General features: G+C 37.8%; 1 protein-coding gene across 11 annotated transcripts in view; it reads left to right on the top strand.

The window, feature by feature from the left end:
* The window catches only part of SRRM1 (serine and arginine repetitive matrix 1), a 29,383-nt gene extending 13,063 nt beyond the window's left edge, over window positions 1–16,320 (top strand). For 4 of the 11 annotated variants that reach the window (XM_028487729.2, XM_007121120.4, XM_007121117.4 and 1 more), the window contains exons 10-18: window positions 3,502–3,582; window positions 4,094–4,180; window positions 5,572–5,716; window positions 6,085–6,126; window positions 9,759–9,869; window positions 11,901–12,365; window positions 12,947–13,142; window positions 14,749–14,958; window positions 15,382–16,320. In XM_028487729.2, coding sequence (XP_028343530.1) covers window positions 3,502–3,582; window positions 4,094–4,180; window positions 5,572–5,716; window positions 6,085–6,126; window positions 9,759–9,869; window positions 11,901–12,365; window positions 12,947–13,142; window positions 14,749–14,958; window positions 15,382–15,486 — 1,442 coding nt within the window. In that variant the 3' untranslated portion in view covers window positions 15,487–16,320. The remainder of the gene's footprint in view (window positions 1–3,501; window positions 3,583–4,093; window positions 4,181–5,571; window positions 5,717–6,084; window positions 6,127–9,758; window positions 9,870–11,900; window positions 12,366–12,946; window positions 13,143–14,748; window positions 14,959–15,381) is intronic. The other 7 variants (XM_028487732.2, XM_028487726.2, XM_007121118.4 and 4 more) reach the window with 3 other exon arrangements.
* The last annotated feature ends 222 nt before the right edge of the window (window positions 16,321–16,542 follow it).

Below are 16,542 nucleotides of genomic sequence, written 5' to 3'. Positions count from 1 at the left end.
CTCTCCTGTTGCGGAGCACAGGCCCCGGACGCACAGGCTCAGCGGCCATGGCTCACGGGCCCAGCCGCTCCGCGGCATGTGGGATCCTCCCAGACCGGGGCACGAACCCGGTTCCTCTGCATCGGCAGGCGGACTCGCAACCACTGCGCCACCAGGGAAGCCCCTAAATAGCTTTTTATAGTAAAACGATCCCAACCCTCTGTGATGAAATTTCAGAGCTAAGAAAGACTTGAGAGGTTGTCATAGGTTCTCAGATTAAGTGAATTGGTCATGGTCAACCATCCAGGACTAGAATTTGGGTTCTCATTCCCAGTTCAGAAATGTACACTTTCCCAACTTTCCTACCCCCACATGCCTGTTTTGATTGCTAAAGGAGGGAAATAGAAGGCAGGGTAAAGTTTTTCAGCTTCTGTACCAGGTAGTATGATTTCAGAAATTCCTTTCTTGCAGTCTCCATTGCTAATAAGAGCATTGATACCGTTGAAATGTGATAGATTTTACTTTTGTATTTCGTGGGGTAGTCATCAATCAGGGCTTTAAGGTTCTGCTGTTAATAGTGGGGGAATGGAGTGGGAGGGAGGCAGGAAAACTATTTTGGAGAATTAGAGGTAAATTATTTGGAGTATAATATACATTCTTATCTGAAAGGGTCCTCAGGAAGCATTTTGTAATCGATGGCATGTCATAGTTAAATTGGCATTATCTCAGTACATAAAACAGTGCTTTGAAATCAGTGGAATATTTAATGAAGTATGTTTACAGGGTATCTATACCTGTGGTGTGGTGGTGATAATTTTGAGTTAGATCAACATAACCATATGAATGTGCTCTGTAGATACTTACGGATTATTTTACTAATTCTGGTCACAGAGTGACTTATCTTTACAAGTGATCTTTTGAGCAAGTCTGCAAGGTTAATGATTAATAGGACTATTGAAGTAAATTTAAAATTCTGGTTTTTCAATTGACTTGGGAGATTTCAGACGTCGTGCTAGAATGATTTTGCCCCTTAAATACTAAAAATGAAACAACATTAACATAAAAATAAATTTTTTAATAAAAATAAGCTGTTGAAAGTCTTATCTAGACAAGCAAACATTGATGAAACATTTATGATATTAATAATGCTATGAGTCAGTCTTATTAAACCAGAGTAGGGGGTATATAATGGATACTTGTTTAATGCTGATTATATCAACAATGACTTAAGACTTGTAGCCAAGCCATTATTGAGAGATTAGATCAGGATAAAACTCCAAATACAAGTTTCTGTGGGGAAAAAATGTAATGTTGTAGTTCAATTGTATTATTTACTAAATAGGTATTTGCCAACTATATAGCAAACATAACCACATTTGTAATGTTTCTCAGGGGAAAATGCATTCTGGCATCCAAACAACCAGCTCCCAAACACATTTTGGAACCCAGTTATTTCAGGTGGTACTTTGACGTTTGGGTTTATGACTAGATGCCTATAATATTTTTTCAAGAATTGAAGATTAACTGACACTTTAAAATGAAGAGTACTGACCCAAAAAATAGTTTTGAATCCTTTAAAATTTAAAGGCATTTTTATTTCATGTCTTCTGAATTTCTTAAAATACAAGTTTTTTTTGTTTGGTTGGTTTTTTTTTGGCTGCATTGGGTCTTCGTTGCTGCGTGCGGGCTTTTCTCTAGTTGCGGCGAGCGGGAGCTACTCTTCATTGTGGTGGTTTCTCGTTGCAGACCATGGGCTCTAGGCGTGCGAGCTTCAGTAGTTGTGGCTCACAGGCTCTAGAGCGCAGGCTCAGTAGTTGTGGTGCACGGGCTTAGTTGCTCCGTGGCATGTGGGATCTTCCTGGATCAGGGCTCGAACCCGTGTCCTCTGCATTGGCAGGTGGATTCTTAAGCACTGCGCCACCAGGGAAGCCCTAAAATACAAGTTTTAAATGCAGTCTTGCTACTATTTTTCATGATAATTAGATAATCACTAGATTATCTAGTCACTGGATTCTTTACCCAATCCAGTGGTTTGTCCAAAAGGCTTATTAGGTGGAATTAATAAAATGCTGGTATTTTAAAAGTATAGTGGTAAATTCTTCAGTTGGATTACTTCAGCAAAGATGATTAGATTGCTAAATTACTGCCTCTTAGAATAAGCCTTTACAGTATTCTGAATGAGCGTCTGTTAAATGAAATGTATCTAAATTCTAGGTTAAACATTCCAAGTTAATTGCTTTAATTAAACAGAAACAGGTGTAAGGGTACTGAGGGGATCATATTGTTTTCAAGTCTAGTTCTTAGAGGTATCGTCTCAAATGATGTTTCAGGTTAATCTAGGGTAAGGTTAATGATTATCTGTGTATATATACTTTTCACATTAGTTGAAGCAATGGGATGGATAATGTAGACAGAGATAGTAATTGTTAGAAATTAAAGCCTATGCCATCGATATAGAAGTAGTGTCTTGGGTTCAGATCCTAGTCCATTTCAATTACCCGCATGACTTTGGTTGAGATTACTTTTTTTTTTAAATCTTTGGAAAGGATCCTCTAGCCTTAGCATTTAATATTTTTACCATTGTGAAGGTCTACTTTTTTACAGGTAGTTTAAGTCCCTCATGCTATTGTGAAGGTTATACTCTACATCAAAAGCCTTCAGCCTCTTAGGTGACTAATTTGTTCCTCTTCTCCAGACCAGATTATTATTATTTTTTTGATGTTGGGGGTAGGAGTTTATTATTTTTATTTATTTATTTTTGCTGTGTTGGGTCTTTGTTTCTGTGCGAGGGCTTTCTCTAGTTGTGGCAAGCAGGGGCCACTCTTCATCGCGGTGCGCGGGCCTCTCACTATCGCGGCCTCTCTTGTTGCGGAGCACAGGCTCCAGGCGCGCAGGCTCAGTAGTTGTGGCTCACGGGCCTAGTTGCTCCGCGGCATGTGGGATCCTCCCAGACCAGGGCTCGAACCTGTGTCCCCTGCATTGGCAGGCAGATTCTCAACCACTGCGCCACCAGGGAAGCCCCCAGATATTTTTCTCTGTGAAAATTTCATCAGATCTTATGTCATTTATCATTTATCATCTTCATTACTTTTCTGGACCAGCCTGTAGTGTGGGTACTTAAAAGCTCTTATGTTGATGAGGTCTTTGTAGTCAAGAGTGTGTGTTTTAGGTTGTAGGGTAAGCACACAGAGGTTTACTTTACTGAGCTGAATGTTATGCATAGCATAGAGCTTGTTCTACTCAGAAATAGCAGCTCCCAATTTCTCTTAAAGTTTCTCTTGGGAGAATCTGAAAATTTGAAAATTGGAAAATCATTGTAGAACTTTCTGAGGCTTTTTACCAAACATTTACAAATTCTTGCATCTACTTCAGGTAATGATAACAGGGGCTTATAGGAACTTTTTAATTGTCAGTAAATTATTTATGAGAATAGTCAACTTTTTGTACTATTAAGAAGATGTGTTGCTTTTTGTTTTGTTATTGTATGTATGTAAGTGGGGTTTTTCTTCCCCTTATTTTTAGTGACAAAACATAAAGGTACTGAGAAAAGAGAGTCCCCTTCACCAGCACCCAAGCCTAGAAAAGTAGAGTTATCTGAATCAGGTAAGTGTTTTGTGTGTTTTTTGTTTGTTTTGGTATTTTTAGGCTGAATTAGATTCTGGTTAAAGATTAATTATATGATATGGCTTAATGGTTAAGAGCTAGGACTTTGAAGTCAGACCAGCCTGTTTGAATCCCCAGCTCCACTAACTACTTTTTGTTTGTTTTAATAATTTATCTGAGCCTCTACTTTTTTTTTTCATCTCTGAAATGCAGATAACAGTACCATCCTTTAGGTCTTCGGTTGTTAACTGAAATAATGTTTATAAAGTGCTTGGCACGCAGACCGAACTGTCACAAATGCCTAAATAAGTTTATTTTTATTATATTTAGTGAAGATAGTCTAAATTAGCATTTAAATTGGCATTTTAAGCTCCTCCTTTATTAAAAAAGAGTAGCTGTATTGCTTGACCCAACCAGATAAAGGTTTAGGAGACCATTTCCCAGTTCAAATATGTTACATTTTCTGTATGCATGACTAAAGAAACACTTTCTAAATGCATCCATCTTTCAGAAGAAGATAAAGGTGGCAAAATGGCTGCAGCAGATTCTGTGCAGCAGAGACGCCAGTACAGACGACAGAACCAGCAGTCTTCCTCCGGTATGGACACTGGTTACATTTTTTTCTTTCTGCATATCCTAACAAAAATACTTAAGATAGGGCTTCCCTGGTGGCGCAGTGGTTGCGCGTCCGCCTGCCAATGCAGGGGAACCGGGATCGCGCCCCGGTCTGGGAGGATCCCACATGCCGCGGAGCGGCTGGGCCCGTGAGCCATGGCCGCTGGGCCTGCGCGTCCGGAGCCTGTGCTCCGCAACGGGAGAGGCCACAACAGAGGGATGCCCGCATACCACAAAAAAAAAAAAAAAAAAAAAAAAAATACTTAAGATAAAAATATCCGGAAGTGTAGTGAATGTGTCAATACAGAAATTTTCTGTGCATGTATAAGTAGCTGTGGTTTAAAAAACAAAAAAACCCACAGGCTCAAACTGTAGATTATATTGCCTGCCTTTTTTTTAACCTACTATATCTAGACATCTTTCCCTGTTAATTCTTAAGGATCTACCTCATTTATTTACCAGCTGCAGCATTTTTAAAATTTTGATAATATGCTGTCATCTATTGAGCCACTCGCCTATTGACATTTAGGTTATTTCTAGTTTTTTTGTGTGTTTGTGCTTATGTGAGTATATCTGTAAAATACTAATTAGAAGTGGAACTTCTGAATTAAAAAATATGTACGCAGAAACCTGATATTTAAACCAGATATCCTGGTTTTATTCGCTTAGTTGGTATTTGTGACTGAGTCTAGGCACTACCTTTGCTTTTCATTTATAAAATGGAAACCAGAGCATCCCACAGTGGCATTAAGTCAGTTAAAAGCCATACAGCTTTTTCAACTCCTTAAGATGAGGTTAATCATGGAAATGTTTGAAAATGCATGTAAGTTTTGGATATTTTTTGGTATTTGGGACTTGTTAATTATTTTAAGTTAAGGAAACCATGTACAAATGAAGTGTTTCTCTTTGCAGTCCTTGACTGTTACCAGGCCTGTAGGAAATGTCACATACATTTTGTTTTGTTTGATAAATAATAGGGATATGAAGTAAATTATTCAAATGCTAGTAATACTTTCAGTAGCCTTAAATGTACATAGAGTAACAAGAATTAAATAATGCTTGAGATGCTTTTTAAGCTTTACTTAGTTATCTGGAAGATCACTAGATTTATAAGGGACAATGTCTTGTTGGATTGTTCTGTGGAAATGATTTGTATAACATAATTATATAATATATTTATGTATGCTTGACTTTCAAGTCATTAAGCACATATCGATATTACCTTTTTTCAGAACTGATGGCTGTATATGTGCTTGCTTATGTTAGTGGGCTTGATATGCTAATTTGGACACTCCATCTGCTTAGATTGCAAAAATGTAGACAGACTCTTAAGCATAGACCTGATGTAAATTTTTGTTTATTGTGTAATTATAGATTCTGGCTCCTCCTCTTCCTCAGAAGATGAGCGACCCAAAAGGTCCCACGTGAAGAATGGTGAGGTAGGCAGGCGGCGGAGACATTCCCCTTCCCGGAGTGCCTCTCCATCACCTCGAAAGCGCCAGAAAGAGACTTCCCCTCGGTAATGTCTTCACTGGTGTTCTGTAGTTGTGATAAAACTTCATAACTTAAGGGATGGGCTGTGGGCTTATTTAGAATTTGCTTAACTCCTTCCTTTCAAGAACTCACAGTAGGAGATGGTCAGATTTGGGGGGTATTTGGGTTTTCTTTGTTCCCTGGTCATTACTATTTAATGAGAACTTAGTAAGTGTTGTACCAGCATGTCGAACGTGTGCATGACTAGAATAGACCAGTTAAATCATAGCATTAACTCCCGACCATGTTTGAATATCTAAAAAAATATATCTCCATTAGTGATACTTAACTCCATTGAAGTAATTAATTTGGTGAATGGAATTCTTGACATTTGTTTTTTTCCACTGCTCTCAGGATGCAGATGGGAAAGCGATGGCAATCGCCAGTGACTAAAAGGTTGGTTAGATGCTATTTTGTAAATTAGGATTACATGTCAAAGTTTTAGTGACTTAATTTACTGTTTAGGTAACATCCCATTCTGACATTCACAGGGTGTGACTGTGGAGAAGTTCCTCAATTGTTTTGGTTTGATTATATTTTCTTACACATCAAAATAATGGTAAAAACATACACAGTGTTCATTTTAGAGCATCATTTGAATTTAGAGTTTTGTGCAGTTACAGTGTATTTGCTAGTCTTCTGTTTTTTGAGGTCTTTCCAAGAGATAGGACAATAATAATAGCTCCTTAGATTTAGTGGGAACAGACTTTGTGGTGTCTATAGGAAAGGCAAGAAAAACGTGGGAGGAACATTTAAAAGATTAAAAAATGACTGTAAGGCTTTGGCCCTGTTCAGTGTTTCCTACAGTAGAAAGGTAAGTTGCATATCCTTTTAGAACCTGTTTGGTCATCAGGGTCTTTGTGACCCTAAGGCCATAATATTTTAGAGCCAGGTGATACATAGAAATCTCTAATTCAGGCGTATCTCATAAGTGAGGAAACGGGCTCAGAAGTAGCAAGTGAGTTTCTTAGGGTTACAGAGTGACAAAGCCAGAACTTAGACCTGTGCCACTGACATTATACCATTTCACCATGACATTGTACTATCTTTGCTAGTCTTCTGCTTTCTGAGGTCTTAGCTGTCACTAAATTTCTAAGTATCCTTCCTGAAATGTTCACACTGTTCTCTTTATAGCTCAGTTTTTGAAGCTGTGTTGTTTTAAGTAGTCTCACTAATTAATAAGAGTGTTTTCTTGGAAAGGTTCTTTGGAACCAGTTGGCAGCATATATGATGGAGCAAAACCGTGTGTTTGTGCTGTGGAAGTAACTTGACAAGAAAAAATAGAAACCTTAAAAAAATTTTAGATACAGAGGTATTCTGTTCCCAGCTGTGATTATTCCAGATTTCTGTAAAATTGCTAGTACAGCAGCTAAAAAATTGCTTTACGAGATCAGGTTAGTGGTAAGATTTCTCCCCCGCCCCCACCATTACGGTTAATGATGTTAGAGATTGCGATCAAGTCTCTTAGGATTTGGAGATGGAGAAATAATTGTTTGGGATCACACTTCAGTATTTATTTTTAAGAAGGGAAATACAGCCTGGCTTTGAATATTTCATATATAAAGTTTAAAGATTGAAAAATGCAACATTTTTCATGCTTCTAAAACATTTGTCTTTGGGTATTGAACACTCTTTCCTTAACATGAATGGTGTATTGATCATACTTAGTATAAAAAGATAGTTGTTTCATCTATAACTTCTTGTCTTCATTACCAGCCTGACTAGGGAAGTGAGGTGATTCTGAAGAGGTCACTGCAGAGATCGCAAGCTGTCTTTGTCCTTAAAAGATTTGTGTATTCCTACATACTCGAGGGCTGAGGGCTACTTCATGTTTTTTTTGTTTTTTTTTCTTCTTCATGTTTTGAGGCTTATTGAAACTGGTTCTCGTGCAATTTGGGTGGGGGGAGACCTCTCTACTCAACAATTTCTACACACAGTTGGAGGCTTGAGTTGGCACTAGTATTCAGAGTAACTAGAAAATGTTTAGCCTTCTTCTACTTCTTTCTCTTCTTTTAAACCCCTGATATGTGTGTCATATCAGCTCAGGTAAGAAACTGTAGCTTTTAGGTCATAGAGCCATCGGGTGTCAAGATTCCAGTTATAAGTGATTATCAAATTTTTCTTGTAGTTCCTTTAAGTACGCTAGTTTGGTTATGGTTTTTTGGTGTTTTTTTTTTTTTAGGTTATGGTTTTATTCTTATTCTCTTTTTGGTTATTTTCTCACATGGAAACATAGGACATTGAAGGTCATCACTGAAAGGGACCTTTTAGTTACTCCAAGCCTTTCATTTTACAAATGAAACTGAGGCACAGAATAAATATCTCAGGTCATTAGTGTATTATAATAGATTCTAATCTGAGTTAAATTTTTTTTATGAGAATATTTTAAAACAGAAGTCACATAATCAACAGTAATAGCCTCTTTTGCTATTACACATACTGATAACACATTGGGAGTTCTGCTTTGTATCATCTCACCCTCAAAGTTTGCGAGTGTAAACCTTTGTTTTTCTTTTTTGAGTCAAAACCCAAATGTCTTTTCCCATTTGAAATCTTCCTTACCTGTTGAAACAGTACTGTAGTCCACCCTGTTTCTCTAGGTCCTGTAATTCTCAGATTAGCCTTGCTAGTAAAGTGGCTTCTCCTTTACTGTTCTTTCTTGTAATTAATAATTTGGTGTCTACGTTTCATCTGAAGCTTATCTGTTTTGTAGTTTATATTTTAAATCTGTTCAGAGTGAGGTCTTAGTCCCCACAGGGCATAAGCAAATTTAAATTAAAAATTAAATTTACTAATGAATGTCAGAATTTTCATTGTTCTGTTAATGAACTCTCCTTAGTTTTAATGGGGAATCAAGACTAGTAAACTTTAGAAAATACCTCCAGATTCACAGGAAGCATCAATCCCGTACTGGGCAAGAAATTAAGAACTAATTACAGTTGACCCTTGAACAACGTGTTTGAATTGTGCGACTCCACTTATACGCATGGCTTTTTTTTTTTTTTTTAAACAATAAATGCATATTATAGTACTACACGATCCTCGGTTGATTGAATCTGCCAGTGCAGAAGCCCAAGGCCCCCCACATTGTTTAAGGGTTAATTGTACATTATTTGACTTCTTTGTATACACAGACTTAGCCAATAGATGTCAGACTGGCTTGGTATTTATTTTAGTATATCTGCTGGGAGACTACTGTGAGTTAGTCCAGTTGATTATAATTGTAGTTTTCAGGTGTGCTTTTTGTGTTAATTGGTTAAGTGCCTAACAGCTCAGAATTAAGGTCTGTGATTCTTATCTATATTTTAACCAAGTTGCTCCCAATGGCTTTAGTGCTCCGACAGCTTTGGTCCTTTGTCTTTGGGGTAGTGTTTTTAGTTAATAGTTTGCAATTGTTGAACTGTGGGAACATACTTTTTAAAAAATCAAGAACTTGGAGCAGTGACACCCAGACTTTGGGCCTTAGATTTTTAATATCTGTATTAGAACATTGTATTTTTCTAGGCTTTAGAACAGTTGTTCCTAACAAGGAATCAAAAATCACTTGAAGAACCTTTTTAAACATATACCGGCTAGACCACAGCCCAAACCTGGTAAACACAAATTTCAGATAAGCTTCCAAGCTGTTTCTGATGTACATTCTAGTTAAAAAGCAATGCTCTAAGGCAGTGTTTTCAGACTTTTTTCACCTTGCGTCATGTTAAGAATGTTTTATGTTATGACTCAGACTGCATATTTATATACGAAAGCAAAAGTTTCACAATACACAATTTATCCTTACGACAAGTTAAAGCACTTTGATTTCCTTTTGCTTTGCTGTTCTTTCTTTCTTTCTTTTTTTTTTTTTAAATCCTGGTTCTCACCCAGGGTCTTGACTTAACTACACTGTAGTTTGAAAAACACTGCTTTGAGGGATAGAGTGACAGCTGCTGCACTTAGGGTTGACAGTGATTGACACTAAATCGTCTTGATCACTTAGTTATAAATGTTACTGACTCTGAATCAACTATAATTCTTCTTTGGTTTAGTGGTAGACGGAGGAGAAGTCCCTCCCCACCGCCTACCAGAAGGCGACGTTCTCCTTCTCCTGCTCCTCCGCCTCGTCGACGCAGGTCTCCCACACCACCACCGCGACGAAGGTACTTTATCACAGAGGCTAGTGGGAGCTAAATGGAGCAACTTTGAATCTTCGTGATTGAAATATTTTATTCGAGTGGCATGCACAGCTGTTTACAAAATACCACATATTATACAATTCCATTTACATGAAAAGTCCAGAACACACAAATCTGTAGAGATAGAGAGTTATTAGATAAGTGGTGCCTAGGGTGGGATGGGAATGGGGAGTCATGATGGTTGAACACTGAGTATAGTTGACCCTTGAGCAAGGAGAGGAGTTGGCGGCACCGACCCTCCACGCAGTTGAAATCTGAGTATAACTTTACAGTTGGCCCTCCGTATCTGTGGATTCAGCCAACAGCAGATTGTGTAGTACTGCAATACGTATTAAAAAAAAATCCACATATAAATGGACCCACGCAGTTCAAACCCATGTTCAAGGGTCAGCTGTATACTAAAACAATTGAAATGTACACTTCAAATGGGTGAATTTTATGATTTGTGAACCACATATCAATAAAGATGTTAAATTAAAAGGCAGGATCACTAGTGATTACAGAGGGAAAAAATATTAACTTTATAGGGGGGAGTTAAGTTTTGCTTTTTGGAACTTTCTGAATTTTTTTTCTCTTCAAATATTTTCGATCCACGGTTGGTTGAATTTGTGGATACTGGATCTTTGGACACAGAACGCTGACCCTGTCAGACAAACCCAAATTGAAAGCCATTTTGCAAAGTAACTGATGAGTACTCTTCAAATGTCATTCATGAGAGGGAGAGAGACTGAGGAGCAGTTACAAATTGGCAGAAACTAAGTACACATGACAACTAAACGCAGTGTAGGATCCTGATTTTTGGAACCTGGAACAGAAAAAGGACATTAGTAGAAAAAACTGGGGTGACATTAGTATTTCAGTTAATACCAAGGTTAATTTTATAGTTTTGGTAATTTTTCTGTGGTTATATGGGATGTTAAGTGGAAAGTCTCCACTATTTTTGCAGCTCTTCTGTAAATCAAAAATGACTTCAAAATAAAAGTTACGGGAAAAAAATTTTTAAGAGCATTGCTCAAACACATTATCAAGCAGTATAGTTGCTACTACCACTCCTGAATGGCCATTATGTGGCAGGTAAAGTGTTAGATGTTTTATGTACTTCATGTCTCCTCAAGATGATCTTGCTTGGTAGGTGGTATTCCCATTTTTCAGGTGAGGAAATGGGGGTTCAGAGTTATTAAATAATAAGGGCAAAATGGAAAACTCTACGGTGTTGCCCAATGTATGGCCTATCCCAAAGCTGATTTTTAGGCAGGAAAATATTTTGAGCTCAAGGTCTGAATGTTCCAAGAGAAAATCAGGCCATTGGAACTAAATGTTATATTGAGGTTTAATTTCTGAGAGGCAAATTAGGGTTATGTAGGGATTAAGCATTAAGAGAAAGGCCGAGTTGAGACTTTGACAAGGATGCGTTCTGCCTAGCAGTAGACTTCCATTGAATACTACTCTTCTGACGCACAAAAAATGTAAGTCTGTCTTGGTGGGGGCAGGGTAGAGATACCTTTTAAAGCTGTGCAGGTGAACGCTAATTATTAATTCAGAGTCCAAACACCACTTTAGAGAGGGTACCCCACACACAGGAGAGCTCTTTAAAGCACAGACTTCCTGAGTTTAAGTTGAACACAGTCAGTAGAGTCTTGCTAATGTAGTTATCTAGTAGCTACATAGTGATAATGGATTTTCAGTTTCCTTAGAGCAATGCAAGATTCTCTTCTCAGAAAATAAGTTGATTTTATATGGATTGTGCTAAATGACTTTTGACAAATTTGAATTCAGTCTGAAAACTGAATTTCTCCATTAATCACAATGACCTATTTGTAGTCATCTAGGATAAACAGGAATTTACTAAGTGATTTTTTTGTTGTTGTTACTTTAAATGAGTTTAAAGGGCATGACATCTCCACTTAGAAATATTCTCTCTTTGTGTGGTGCTGTATTAGTGCATAGTTTTCTTTGCATTCTGTTTCTACTCTGTTGGACCTTTATTTTTCCTAGGACTCCTTCTCCTCCCCCACGTCGTCGCTCACCTTCCCCAAGAAGATACTCTCCTCCAATACAGAGGAGATATTCTCCTTCTCCACCTCCAAAGAGAAGAACGGCTTCACCCCCTCCCCCTCCTAAACGAAGGGCATCACCGTCTCCACCACCAAAGCGTCGGGTCTCCCATTCGCCACCTCCCAAACAAAGAAGCTCCCCGGTCACCAAGAGACGTTCGCCTTCGTTGTCATCAAAGCATAGGAAAGGGTCTTCCCCGAGCCGATCTACCCGGGAGGCCCGGTCACCACAACCAAACAAACGGCATTCGCCCTCACCACGGCCTCGAGCTCCTCAGACCTCCTCAAGTCCTCCAGCTGTTCGAAGAGGAGCATCATCATCACCCCAAAGAAGGCAGTCCCCATCTCCAAGTTCTAGGCCCATTAGGAGAGTCTCCAGGACTCCGGAACCCAAAAAGATGAAAAAGTAAAAATATTTTATCCTTTTTGGTTAGGGAACAGTAACTTGCATAGCTCTTTATTAAGTTTGGAAGCCCCCCGCCCCCCCACTGAGAAATCACAGAAAAGAATTGCTGTGAATACAAACTTTAAGGCAAATTCTAGGTCCTATTCATAGATCCTTTCTGTTTTCAGGATAGTTCCTCACGGTATAAGCTAAATGCCATAGGATTTTACTTGGTTATTAGGGATATCAGGCTTATTGAGTCTGTTTCCAAACCTAGCTCTGAAGTGATGCATAGGATATTTCTTGCATGTCTATGTAAGACTGATAAAAGCAGTCTTAAATATAGGAACTGGATTACTAATTTCATACAGGAAGAATCATTAACAGAATGGATAGAGGATTGTGGGGCTTGAACTACTTTCCAGGAGACTTAGGTGATAAAAATTTGATAAGTGTTAGTATAATCAACCAGCAGACTAAGTGCTGTGAGATATTTAAAGTTCATGATCTGGTTGTATAATGGTAGTTGGTTGTTTTCTCTTAAGAAAGAAGGATCTCTGCTTTTGGTTATTAAATGTTTTATTTTTTCCCTCTGTTTCTAGAGCTGCCTCACCAAGCCCTCAGTCGGTAAGGAGGGTCTCATCTTCCCGATCTGTCTCGGGATCTCCTGAGCCAGCAGCTAAAAAACCCCCAGCACCTCCATCCCCTGTCCAGTCTCAGTCACCCTCTACCAACTGGTCACCAGCGGTACCGGTTAAAAAGGCTAAAAGCCCAACACCAAGTCCATCACCGGCAAGGGTATGTCTGCCCTCTTTTGAACATCTTTTATAGTTATACGTGGTCACTTGGAAGGAGAGAATTTTTTGTCTTTTGTAGTTCAGAGGAGCATTATTTTCTCTGGTTCAGATGGACTTCAAAAGGAGGCACAAGTTAAGTGGTAGTGTTTGCATCACAGTCCATGCTTAGTACTCTAGACATCCACTAATTTGTGATATGTCTAATACTATTAAATTCTATAATCTTGGTGGTGAAGATTGGATTATATAGACAATTTAGAAAAACAGAAAGAAAAAAATTTTCTTTGATTCTGTTATCTAAGAGAAAAATAGTTTAGCGCTTCTGCTGTTTTCTCTAGTGTTTGACAGGTTTGGGGATAGTTACGGTCACAATCAATAAAAGTTTCAATCTTAGATCATGTCTATTAGTCTGATTACATTTTTATAAAGAAAAAATACACTTTATCACAAGAAGATACCAAAATGTTGACAGTGGTTATGTGTTGGAGAATGATGAGTGATCTTAATTTTTCTTCTTTACATCTTAATGGTCTTATTTTTTCCTACAGTGTAAATATATTTATTTCTATAATAAAAAATGAACCTCACAACTTGTGAAATGTTAGATGGCGTGGAAAGTACTTTGTTGTCCCATATAGCCTTATCTTTGGCAAGCTACATAGATAAGAATAACACTCTTGTCTTTACATTGCCAAACTTAAATATCATTGGGATATTAAAATATCGGAGCTTAAACTGTTTTCTTTGTGATCCATTAATCTAATCATGGCAGGTTTCTGTATTATATAAAATCAGTGGTGGATGTCCATCTTAATAGGATTGAATTATTGGACAGAATGAATGGATTGAGGAATTTTAAGTAATTGTTTAGAAATGTGAGATTTAAAAATTATAGACTAGATGCAATTATAGCAGAGCGTACTCTTTGCTTAAATTTGGAATATATGCGGTGGAGAACAATGTACCCGCATTCTAGAGATAGATCAGACAGTGATGAGAGATGTGGCATTCATACACGCTTGTATTTAGGATAATAGCTATTTATTAAAAGCCTACATGTTAGGCTGGTATTGTGGGTGATTTACAGATATTCCCATTTAATTTTTGTAACAGCTTTATCAAGGATCGTTATACCCATTTTGGGTTGACAGAAAGGCTTCAGAACACGTCAGGCAATTTGAGGTCAACTAGTTTAATAGGTTCAGGAAACAGAATTCAACTCGGGTCTAGTTGAGTTCAGAGACTTTTCTTCCTGTTGCACATGGTGCTTTTCCTTACATCTGGAGGTAGACCCTGAATCAGGCCAGTCTTGGAGACCTGATTCATAGCTTGTGGTTGGGAGGCCTGGTTTAATTTGAAGTTAGTTGGGGAAATTTTTAAAAAATCATTTATCTTCAAGGTCTGTTTCAACTCTTGGAAGTCTTTGCTTTCAGTGGTGGTTCCCATCTTTTAGGAGTACTTTTCTTGGTGGTGATTGGCCCTGGGTCTTCTTTCCCCCTGAAGCCGTATGAAATCCTGAGATTAGTCCAGTTGGTTATTCCCTTGAAGAAATAAAATGTTTAGTTGGACAGGTTGATTTTATTGCTTTTGGTTTTCTGGATTTCTAGAATTCAGACCCAGAAGGAGGTGGAAAGAAAAAGAAGAAAAAGAAGGACAAGAAACACAAAAAGGATAAGAAGCACAAGAAACACAAAAAACACAAGAAGGAAAAGGCTGCAGCTGCAGCTGCTGTAACCCCTGTAACCCCTGCAGCCATTGCTGCTCCCACAACCGCGTCAGCACAGGAGGAACCAGAGGCAGAGCCAGAGCCTAAGAAGGTATTTATGAACACTGTCTTACAGTTTGTCCAGATAGCTGGATCATTTGGTATTGAGAAGTAGCTAAGTAATTTTTTTCTAATAATTGGATGCTCAGCTGTTAACTGTCTTCTGATCGGTTTCTCTATGACCACCTACCAAGAGCAGGAATTTGCTAAGGCTAATGATAAGAATATGAACGGCATCCAAAAAGCTTAATGTATATTTTTTAAAAGAAATTCAATATAATTATATATATCGTATACTTCACCCATTTAAAGTATAGTGATTTTATGGGTTTTTTGTATATTCGTAGAGTTGTGCACACATCCAAGAATTTTCTTTTTCTCTGTACTCAACATCCCCCACCGGTGTCTCAGGATTTAACAATATGACCTTTTTGGGGTGTGTGTTTTTTTTTTTTTTTTTTTTTTTTTTTTTTAGGAGACTGAAAGTGAGGCTGAAGATAACCTTGATGACTTAGAAAAGCACCTGCGTGAAAAGGCCCTGAGATCAATGCGGAAGGCTCAAGTGTCCCCACAGTCCTAGGTGGAAATGTTTGTTATGATGTAAATTTTATTTGGTTTGTACGCAATTCAGTTTCAAAATTGCTAAAAATGTGTTTGAGCTTTAGACTATAACATTTGTTGTAATAATTGCTAGGTTGAAGTTCACCATGTAAAAAAAAAGGGCATGGATTTACATTGCAAAAGGTGTCCACAGTGTATTAGTGACATTCTTTCATTGACAGCTGACATAAATTCATTTAGAGTGAAATATTCTAAGCCAAAAAAAAAATCCCCTTTTTAAAAAAGGGGGTTTAAATATTGTTGGCCTTCTTATGGTTCCTTTAAATGCCCATCTATTCCCAGAGGTTTTTGTTTCTATTTTTTCTTTCTTTTTTCCTTTTTCTCATTTGAGTCTTAGCACCCATTTAAGTTATGATGTTTCCAACCCTGTATGGTTTTTGCAAGCTTGCCCAGAAATAAGACCACTGTTGAACTACCACAAAAGTATAAATGAATATTTTAATGCCACAATCTTTCCTGTTGCCTGTGGAGTCTCTGCTGAAGTGAATCAGGATTTGAGCTCTAGGATGAGACAGAAAATGAAAGCATGTTGTCTGCCAGGACACTGTGGATTTATATTGATGTGTAACAAGTTGATTTGGAACACTGGAATTTCACTCTGTTCTGTTGGTTTTTTTTTTTTTTTTTAAGGCAGTTAACTAGTCCCAGGAAGGATCCTTCAGTTACATAAAATTTTGTTTTATGAAATGTCATGGCTCCATTCATAATTTTGTCTTGTTCTTCCGATTGGTATATACAACTTTCAGAGCTCTTGTAATTGGAAAGCTGGAAGGGCCCAGATTTTGAAATAGTGTCTTGTTTTCACTGTTTTTGTTTTGTTTTTGTTGTTTTTTTGTTTTTTTTTTTTAACTAAAGCTATGTAAAGCTTGTGGATTAAACAATAAATTTCTAAATTTAAAAATGTTGGCCACTCACTTTTACTTACCCATCTCAATACTGCAGGAAACCTACCTTAGAAATCTTACAATGCCTTTACCCCCTTGGCACCTTTGGCAGAGTGAGGATTAGACAAGGG

The sequence above is a fragment of the Physeter macrocephalus genome, chromosome 3 (genome assembly GCF_002837175.3).
Source record: "Physeter macrocephalus isolate SW-GA chromosome 3, ASM283717v5, whole genome shotgun sequence".
In the NCBI taxonomy this organism is placed as follows: domain Eukaryota; kingdom Metazoa; phylum Chordata; class Mammalia; order Artiodactyla; family Physeteridae; genus Physeter; species Physeter macrocephalus.
This window is presented reverse-complemented; position numbering and strand designations above follow the sequence as displayed.